Source organism: Poromitra crassiceps (assembly GCF_964638095.1).
Source record: "Poromitra crassiceps genome assembly, chromosome: 22".
Lineage (NCBI taxonomy): Eukaryota > Metazoa > Chordata > Actinopteri > Beryciformes > Melamphaidae > Poromitra > Poromitra crassiceps.
Window position 1 is genome coordinate 8,406,833 of NC_139647.1, and position 10,322 is coordinate 8,417,154.

Sequence of the window (10,322 nt, forward strand, 5' to 3'; positions counted from 1 at the left end):
TGTGTCTGAGAGGACCACCTCCCCTCATACTGCACACCGCCCAGCCCACCCCTCCGTCTCGTCTCTACCCACCCCACCCCCATCCCTGCTACGCAACCAGCTGACGCATGCTACTGTACCTTTAACCCTGTGATGGGGCTTCCCACCACTGCTCCGTTCCCAGGAGATGCTGCTCTTATATTCACCACATGGCATTTGAAACATGAAAAAACATCATAATACAAAATAACCCCCACATGTTTTATTTGCCAACTCTCTTATTTCATCACTCGACACTGTAACGTCCGAGTGTAATAATCAATGGAACACATACTATAAATAAAGTCGATGTATTTGATTATTAAACTATAACTTTGCGAAGGCAAAAAGCGACATGAATAATATAATTTGTCTGGTATCACTGAGTTGCTATGCTGTGAAAGAAGAGCGCAAATTGAGTGTTATGGGTGAAAACAGCTACAGATTATGCTCAAATAGACGACTTTAGGCGCAGATGAGAGTGGGCTCCCAGCAGAACTGGGTTTAGTTAGGATGCAGAAAGGAGCTGCTGATCTACACACAAAGCTCATCGGAGGTTGTTATGGTTGTTGGTCGTAGTGGGGTTTTGTTGTTCTGCAGGACGGGGGGCATGTGAACACGAGGAGAGCCAAGGATGGAGGTCACTCTACCTCACCTTTGACTCCACCCATTCATCGGTCATTCAACACCCACGGCCGCCGCCCCCACCCACACACCCACAAGGACGTTAGCATCTACGTTCCTCGTGTCTGCGACACTGCAATTTGAATAGAAAGGTTAGATATGAGATACTTTGTTTAGTCCCTAATGTGTGTGAGTCAGCGATGTGTTAAGAGTAGCTTTGTTTTCTTCTCAAACCTAAGCGCACAGTTAATCTGTTTATCCGTAAGCGTTTTTGAATAAAAGAAACAAAGGATTTCGGGGAAAATGAATGAATGAATGAATGAATGAATGAAAGTGATACAAAATAATTAGACAGCCACTCTGCCATCAAAACGCGTGTTCACAGAGTTTCCGAGTTTCCTACCATGGTCAGTCCACTGGTTCCCAGGCAACATGCTCAGAGAAAACAGACTCACTCAAACACTAACAGGTCACAGCTAATGACATCACAGGGCCCAGGGTAAATATCCCATCAGCCAATGGGAAGAGGGGCCCTATGTGTATCCCAACAATGTTATCATATTGAGGACAGTATTAGTTTAAATCTTGGATGAACTGCTGTCATTTTACAATACCAGTGTCACACATAATAGCACGATTGGCAAGTCATGTGATTAATATGATGATGATGATGATGATGATTAGTATTATTATTACTACCAGTATTATGTATGATTATTTATTGTTATTAGTAGTAGTACTATACATTTTTCCCCACAGTATTTCAAATGCTTGAAAATTAGCCTTGTAATATTTTGTTGAAGGATAGAATAGCTAAATACTTATATCAATGATGTGAATCTACCAATATCTGTTTATATTCCTCTCAGGAAATGTGGGTGCATGGAGAAAGTCAATTTTGAAACCAGAGATGCAGATTCCACAAAGTGACCAGGAGGTGGCACCACAGTATTCAGGCTGGAGAGGCTGTGTGGAGACTACTGTGTGTGTGTGTGTGTGAAGTCTTGATTGTGTGTAACCAAACGTTTTCATATTAAGGACGTCACAAATGCATCCCACATCAGAACACACATCCCATTTAATAAGATTTAAGATTGTGTCCTATGGAACACTGTCTGAGAAGATTTTTGGGTAACAATTTACAATAAAGGTACATTAACTAAGCCTTAATTAACAGTTAACTAATGTGTCTAGTTATCATTTACTAATAGTGTTCATGTTAACTAGGTATTGTGGTCAGGGCCGATTCTAGGGGGGGGGCAGGGGTGGGCTATGCCCACCCAAAAATTAATCTTGCCCACCCAAAAAAAATTTTTTTTTTTTTTTTTTTGTATCTCCCTTTTTGAATTCCAGGCGACCGCACTTAGGGTCGTGACCCGAAGGTTGGAGACCACTGGGTTAGTTAGTTTAGGGCACCTAACAGTAGTTATAGCTTTAATTTGATTTGAGAAATAAGCTCATCCAATGCAAAGAATATTATGGAGTTGATTATTTTAAACTATGGATGAAGGATTGTTATTTATTTGTTAGGGTAACAAAGTCAATCTGCTTTCAAAGTTTTAATTTCAGTTTGAGTTTGAATAAGACTAAAAGTCTTGTAAATATAGGTTTGAAGGCTAAATGGCAAATAGTTTTTAGCTATGGTTAAGTCTCACTGCACTAGTCTTTAATTTGATTTGAGAAATAAGATCATCCAATGAAAAGAAATGTTATGGAGTTGATTATTTTAAACTGGATGAAGTATTTTTATTTATTTTTAGGGTAAGTCAATCTGCTTTCAAAGTAGTTTTCTTTGTCACTTTTCAGTTTGAATTTGAATAAGACTAAACGTCTTGGAAATATAGCAATAGTTTTGTAAATAGTTAGTTTGTACATACGGTAGTTTGCTAATAGTTTTGACAATAATAATGTAAACACTGGCCTGTCACCTGAGTGAAAGTTCCTACTTACAGTTTGGTGACCCAAAACAGAATGGTGACTCCTACTGGAACAATTTGGTTCAGTGTTTATGCCTGTGTTGCTGTCTGTTGTAGTGTAAAACGACTAAAGGGAGAGCAGGTGGTTACATGAAAGTGAGTGAGAAAAGGAGAAGATACTGAATAATGACATCACAACAGTATAATCCTAATGTTAATTTAAAATTAAATATTCTTGGATGAAAGTCCAAAAAACGTCAAATTTTCTTCGGCGCTGCCCTTGCAGGCAGCACCGAGAGTCCATTCCTACCTAAAAGTACTTCCAGCGCCACTGAATATAATGCAATTTAATCCCCATCCCCGAACCCACAACCTCTGGCAACCTACCGCCAAAGTTGCCCCCTACCAGCCCACCCTAGTGTGGCAGTCTAGATACGGGCCTGATTGTGGTTGGGTTGAGGCATGAAGATACCGTGAGCAAGCTTATGCTCAAGGCTGTTAATTAAATTAGCTAACCATTTAATGATGTCCCCTTATTGTAAAGTGTTATCGATTTTTTGTATAAAATATGGCTTGGTACAGAATTGTTTAACATAAGTGGGTGAGGTCATACCAGTATGGAGAGTGAAATGCCATGTGTGAACAGGCATACTTAGAGCTGTCCACTTGCGATCGGATCACCCAAGACACACGTTAGGTGGTCTGAACAGGGCCTGTTCAGGCGAACGACCGGACGAGCCGGGCCAGCAGCAGTGATGAGAGTCAGGCCCAAGATGACAGCTGAGGGTCGCCTGAGGAGAAAAGAGAGAAAGACAGGGCCAGAGTACGGAGGAACCAGCACATTTGTCATTAGGTCTTATAGGCAGAGAGTAGAGAAACTCACCTTTTCAGGCTACACCTGGGCCCTTCTTGAACTAACATCTTTAATTAAAAAAAGAAAAGAAAAAAACTTTTTCAAACCTACTATTGCTACATGTTACCTATTCCTTCTCAAACTATTTCCTACATGGTGCTAGTCTATCAAAATATCTTAGCTGTCATTGATGGTGTTGCATAGTTGTTTTCATTCTCACCACTGTTATCTTCACAGTGTAGACAGTCGCACTCGCAAACAACCACAAAATCAACAGCAGCTGAACCTTCTCCTATACGGGTCCCTGAGACAAAATATATGATCAAATGGGGGGTTGGTGGCCTTATGTGTTTCTATTTGAGGGTCTGTAACATGAAACCACTTGAGAACCATTGACTCGGATGACTGCTAACAGCGGATCGAGATGTGCTGGGTTCAACTTGAGAGACTCTGGACTCTCCAACAGTTCAGACAATTCCAATAATTGGGGGGGCAGCTAGAGAGCAGCAAAAAATACCTACTGCGGCTGTTCATGCCTTCTGTTTTATCAATGAAGCCCAAAACAGTCCAAACAGCCACATTACCAGCACACCCCTCATTATCCCAGCTGGGGTTGGGGTTTGATAGCCACTGGCTGCGGCATACCTCAAATGATTAGCGTATGGTACAGTGCTCTGTGATATTTCTCCTTTATATAATGTTTCAATCCAATTGGCCACGAGGGCTCTGTTGCCAGGAACTGGTCCATGCTCTGATGTCTATGCTCTGATGGCCTCTTGGCTCGAGTCCAAATCTCTCCCAACACAGACACACACAGCTCCTAGTGTTGTCCTCCTGGAGACACTTTGGAACCTCGATCCCCACACACTGGCCCCTGTATTATAATACCTGACCGTCCACAGTCAGAATGATGGCCTTGGCTGTTCTCTCTTAAAGGACCACTCAATCGATTTTCAAGCGGCTTTGTATCATTACAAAATCAGTAGTATCTCTGAAAACGGTTAACGGTTTTGCAGACATTCATTTAGTTTGACAGTTATTGAGAGTTGATTTGAGTCAAGTTGTGGACCAGTGAGGTCATTCCTGCCCAAATGGTCCACAACTTAAATCAATTGAACTCTCAATAACTGTCAAACGAAATGAATGTCTGCTAAACTGTTTGCAGTTTTCAGATATAGTACTGATTTTGTAATGATACAAAGCTGCTTGAAAATCGACTGCAGTGTTCCTTTAATGCCCTCATTATTCCCAAGTTGCAAGTGAAGTGTTTAAAACCTAGGATGATGACACACTGACCCCAGTGTCTGCCTCTATCCTCTCCACCTTTGAACCAGCTTGTCATGCCTCTGCCTGTTTTGTTTTGTGTTGTCCAGAGTGGGCCTAAAAACGCCATCAAAGCATACTTCTGGTTATTATTCAATTAAATTAACTCGATCAGGCCCGTGTAGAATCAAGATCATAATCACACCAAGTCACGAGTGTGATTTAGTTCAACAACAAGAAAAAGGATTGTATACTACCTCTCATTCGTCATTCCTCTTTCTAGGAGTGGAAGCAACGCTCCGCCCCATGCTGCCTCTCCAGCCCTACTGGACCTCTCTACTCCCCCTTCCGCAGAAGAGCCACTCTCCCTTCAACCTGGCTTCAAGGACCTCTACGACTGCCCCACGCTCTCTAAAACCGCGACAATGGGTTGGCAGGAGCAAGGGCGGCTTGTCTGTGACTGTGTGACTCTTCTTCTGGGACTTGTGGCGTCGGTACACAGTATAACACGCGGGGAGCTTTTCCCGTTCGGTCCAAGCGCAAGAGACCAGATACTGGAACCAGGGAATGACCGGACGCACCAACTTCCATTGGACAAGCCAGTCTTGTTTTATGATGGCACTTTCAACAACATCTTTGTAAGTTCACTGCAAACTTGCTACGCTATAGCTTCATCATCATCATCAGCCATGGTCAGTCTGGTGTAAACGCACGGGATTTACACACTAGCCTATGCTTGGGTAAACTGGAAACGGCTATCCATTGTGCGCAATTGCGCATACAATAGTGACCTATAGGACCAGAAAGGAGAAGATGTTTCTCACTTCAGTCTGTTTCATTCATCTTCAGATTAGGTCTGGAAGTTGCACCTGGCACTATGCTTTTTTTACCCTCCTCTCCCCCACTCCTGGCATTTGGAAATTCTGATCAGTGGCTGGAATACATTGGAATGCATGTGGTCGCGCATTCTTACAGCAGCTTCCCGATGTTATCGTTTTGCTGTTGATCCAGGTCAAAGTACTGGAAAAGGACCTTTATTTTGCAATCCATCTCAAATACATAAGCTACACTCCTCGTGACCTTCACATACCCCTCTGTGGGGGGTGTGGTCACACAGACACACTTTGAACCAAATATGTAACGCTAGCTACTTCATAATATGTTAGGCTGAAATGGCATGTTGAGATTTTGAGTTGATTTTGGTTGTTGCTAGTTTATCTCAAAGCTTCTTGCTGCTGATGTTCATACTTTTAGGATGACTGACATGCCCTAAATAATCTCTAATAATAATTCAAACAATTATTATTTTGTCATGAAAGAAACATAGGCTACCTTAAAGGAACACTCTGCCCATTTTCAACCAGCTTTGTATCATTAGAACATCAGTAGTATATCAGAAAACTGTAAACGGTTTTGAAGTCTGTCATTTAATTTGACAGTTATTGAGTGTTAAAGTGTGGACCAGTGACATCACTGGTCCACACTAACTCAAATTAATAACTCATTAACTCAAATCAACTCTCAATAACTGTCAAACTATTCATCATTCATCTAGTTTGACAGTTATTGAGAGTTGATTTGAGTTAATGAGTTATTAATTTGAGTTAGTGTGGACCAGTGATGTCACTGGTCCACACTTTAACACTCAATAACTGTCAAATTAAATGACAGACTTCAAAACAGTTTACAGTTTTCTGATATACTACTGATGTTCTAATGATACAAAGCTGGTTGAAAATGGGCAGAGTGTTCCTTTAAGTGGAGTGATCATTTTCATCTTTAAAACTTTTTATTTGTTTCACAACTTGCTGGTGGTAACTAGTTATGTGGAGTGTTTAATAGACTTGGAAAAAGAGCAGTAGCAACATTTGGCTCAAAGCTGCACTTTTGTGCTGGTGGACAGACAAATAGGCCTTTATCTCCTTTTCAAAGAAAAATGCTGCATCCTTGTTTCAATTGCGCTGTAGTAGCTGCTATCAAATTTCATACAAAATACTTTTTTAAATTAATCACTGAACATTTGCCACAGCTTTCTATATCTATTTTGAAAAGGTGGCCAATATCTATCATCAGATTTTCATATAGTTCTCTTAATATTTATGCAATTATGCAATACACCCTATTTTACAAAGGATTTAATCTATACTGGTCTGGGGAAAAAAACAATTTACTACCAGCACAAGATTGGCCAATCATAACAATGCTTTGATAGAGATAATGTCATCTTTGATCTTTACTCATTACTATAGTCAGTCATGCAGCTTTAAGTGTTGCCTTGTAGAGAAAGGCCTTTCATGGTATTCTGAGTCTCAGCTGCTGTCAGAGAACTGTGGAGTCATAAGACTCATGGTTAAAGCATGAGCCTGGAGAAACATTTAATTCTTTATTATGACAGTCAGGCACACTAGGGGGGGGCTTTCCCATTGCTGTGCAGACTAGGTCCAAATTAGGCCTGCATCGCCTCAAAACATATTCCCCTACTCTGCGGTCAAATAGCCTGTCGAATCCTTTCATTCACGAAGCTCAATATGAGCCAGCCGGTGCCTGCTGTGAACTGCCTATGCCCTGTGGGGGAACAGTCATGCCTTTTTTTTTCCCTTTTTTTTTAGGCCAGACATGTTTATAGGAAAAATGACTTTTTCTAATAATCAGGAAGGCTTCTTCTCGCTGTCTCCTCCCTGAATGTTCAGATGATATCAAATCCTGGTAACAGAGCTACATTAACGTTTAAGATCTCTCTCACAGTGACTGCAATAGTTCCGTGAGATCTGGATCCCTAATCATTTTCCCAGCTCTATCTTTGCATTTCGGGGCAGGAAGTTTCTGTGATGAAGATTACAGATTAGTGTGGAATCTCTCTGGGCGCTCTGGGGCTGGAACGTCAGGACAGGAAACTGTGTGGCCCTGGCCAGGAATAGTGCGCTTGTTTCCCCCCGGCTGGTCAGGAAGTGGAGGAGCCCCTTGTGCAGTGTGTGTGTGTGCACGCTGTGTGTGTGTGTGTGTGTGTGTGTGTTTTCCATCTTTTTCCTTTCTTTTTACAAGCCCTGCGTGTGCTCACGTTAAACTCTCTAAGTGTGTAAAATACCATGTTAAATGACATCTTGTTTGTTCATTAGTGCCTTGGTGGGCCATAGCAGCTGACTCGGATCATTAGGCTAACGAGTTTGGAATCGAGATCAAAGTGGGTCAAACCCAGACGGTGTTTAGCCTCTACGGGGGGGGGAGAGTCCTCGCATGTGCTAGTTTCGTTGTAAAAGACGGTGAAAGTCATACAGTGTTACGGTGATCTGAGCTCTTGTTGTTGTTGTTGTGCCCATTTACTAACTTGAGTTGTTTATAATTTCAGATTAACACCAATGGCTTTGTTGCCACAACGCAGCCGTCGAGTGAGTTGGCGTATCTTGGCAAAATGCCCCCGAAGTTTGCCATGATCGCAGCTCTGCAGGGAGACCTGGACACCAGCGATGGCGTGGGCAAAGTCTACTTCCGTCAGGACAACAGTCCCGCCACCCTGCGACAGGCGGCCGAACACGTCAACAGGGCTTTCCCCGAAGACGACGAGGTAGATCCCACCCACGCTGTGGTGATCACCTGGGTAGATGTCGCCACCCATGAACCTCCAAGCAGAGGAGATGGCATCGACAAGAAGGTACGATACGATACGATTTGATACGATACAATACACGCGTTATGCATCACGTCGCTATTCAAATACGTGCGTAATTCTATATCGTCGTATGTCATTCTATATGGTCATCTTTAATGTTGTATTTCACAGAGGAACACCTTCCAGCTGGTGATTGCATCCCTGGAGACCGCCTCATATGCCATTGTGCTTTACCCAAGAGATGGGGTGCAGTTTTCTTCCACGCCAGTAGGGGACGGAAGTGTGATCGCGCACGCCGGCTTCAGTAAGGGCCTGGTCACTGGTTTCCTGTTTTCGAGTCAGGGGCCGTACTACCGCGTCACCACTGATGACGAGGCATCCGTCAGGGCTTTAGCAGAGTAAGTGTACCAGACAGTGCTCGTCAAACACAGGAAGACACTTTCCTGACACGCGTTGTTGGCTGGATACAATTTCAAGAGCAGCAAAATCAGCAACTGGAAAATGTGTTTTCACCTCACAAAGTGATACAGCATCGTCTTTCCCTTTCTAGGGAGACCAACTCCGGCCTGCGGGGGGTGTATGTGTTCGAGATCGGAACGTCTCCGTACTTTAGCAACGTGGCTCCAGGTGAGGTCACTGACCTGCCCGCTGAAGCCTCGTCGCAGCAGAGGGTCCCGGAGGGCTACGAGGAGGCTGTTGAACCACAGAGGCCTGCGTATGCTGGCGGACAGCAAGTGGAGTACCCTCCCTTTGAGGCAGAGGGCCAGATCTTAGTCCACCCGGTTCAGTTCCAGCCACACCAGGGGGACTTTCAGCCCGTCAACCCTGAAGTGGTGGTGGTGGACGGCGACGGAGACATAAATGTAAATGGTGGGTCCGTAGAACTACTGACAACGTCTTTTCCCACCTGTTTGTGGTAGATTTCTCACCAGAACTTTGGCATACAATTCAAAAACGTTGCTTTTTTTCATCAGTATGGGTTATTAAATCAATTAGCTATACTCCAATCCAGAGCCATGTATATTGAAGAGTCGCAACATCTCCATTCACTCCAATGGACCAGTTTTTTACTCTCAAGAGTTCCAGGAAGTAAGGTCCTGGATTAAGCAGCACTGTCGAGTTGCAGCAAAATGGACAGTTTGTGTTGTACTTTGATTTTTTTTGTTTTTGTTTGAATCAAATTGTACATTATCAGCTTTATTTTAACATTCAAAAGTAGCGCAAGACCCCTTCCTGGCTGTTCATTGGCTAATGAGTCATGCATTTTGGTCCTCCGCTGACACCACTCTCTCTCTCTAAATTGCTCTGCTCCAATAATATCTTTATCATGCCTGTTTTCTCTCCTTCCAGTGTACTCGTACAACTTTGGGACGTGTGCGAACGTTGGAAAGAAGTGCTCCACCTTCGCAGACTGCAAGGACTACTCTAGTGGATACTGTTGTCACTGCAGGCCTGGCTTCTATGGCAATGGATTCCAATGTGTGGCAGAAGGTACGCGGCCCCCCTGTCCCAGTCAGTAGGGATGGGGGCGTTCTTCTCTGTTCCGGCCCCCCACTTTGTGATTTGACATCAAATCAAATCTTGCCTAGTGCTTTAACGGTATTTTGATTTGTTGCAGGGAAGCCCCAGAGGATGAATGGCAAAGTGCAAGGAAAGGTGCACGTGGGTAACGCTCCCTCTCCAGTGGAGTTCACCAGCAACGATCTACACTCGTACGTAGTGGTTAATGACGGGCGTTCCTACGTGGCCATCAGTGACATCCCCGTCGACCTGGGCCCCTCGCTTCAGCCGCTGGCGGGCATCGGCGGCGTGATCGGATGGGCGTTCGCTCTGGAGCAGCCTGGCTTCAAGAATGGCTTCAGTATTATAGGTGAGGGAATGATTTCTGCGATTGGACAGGCTGACAAATCGTGACAATGTGAGGTCCATTGAGTTCTCATTTCGATTTTCATGCTTCATTCTAGTTTTTTTTTACGGTGATGACCGTGATGATGGATTATGTTTTATGACCATAACGTTTGGTACACAAATGTTAGCGGTT

General features: G+C 43.6%; 1 protein-coding gene across 2 annotated transcripts in view; it reads left to right on the top strand.

The window, feature by feature from the left end:
* Positions 1-5,084: 5,084 nt before the first annotated feature.
* Positions 5,085-10,322, top strand: part of nid1a (nidogen 1a) — a 21,890-nt gene continuing 16,652 nt past the window's right edge. Inside the window, exons 1-6 of one of the 2 annotated variants that reach the window (XM_083658136.1) lie at positions 5,085-5,312; positions 8,021-8,323; positions 8,453-8,679; positions 8,832-9,151; positions 9,632-9,772; positions 9,900-10,151. In XM_083658136.1, the coding sequence (XP_083514262.1) occupies positions 5,100-5,312; positions 8,021-8,323; positions 8,453-8,679; positions 8,832-9,151; positions 9,632-9,772; positions 9,900-10,151 (1,456 nt within the window). In that variant the 5' untranslated portion in view covers positions 5,085-5,099. Of the gene's footprint in view, positions 5,313-7,754; positions 7,856-8,020; positions 8,324-8,452; positions 8,680-8,831; positions 9,152-9,631; positions 9,773-9,899; positions 10,152-10,322 lie in introns of those variants that run through there. The other variant, XM_083658137.1, reaches the window with a different exon arrangement.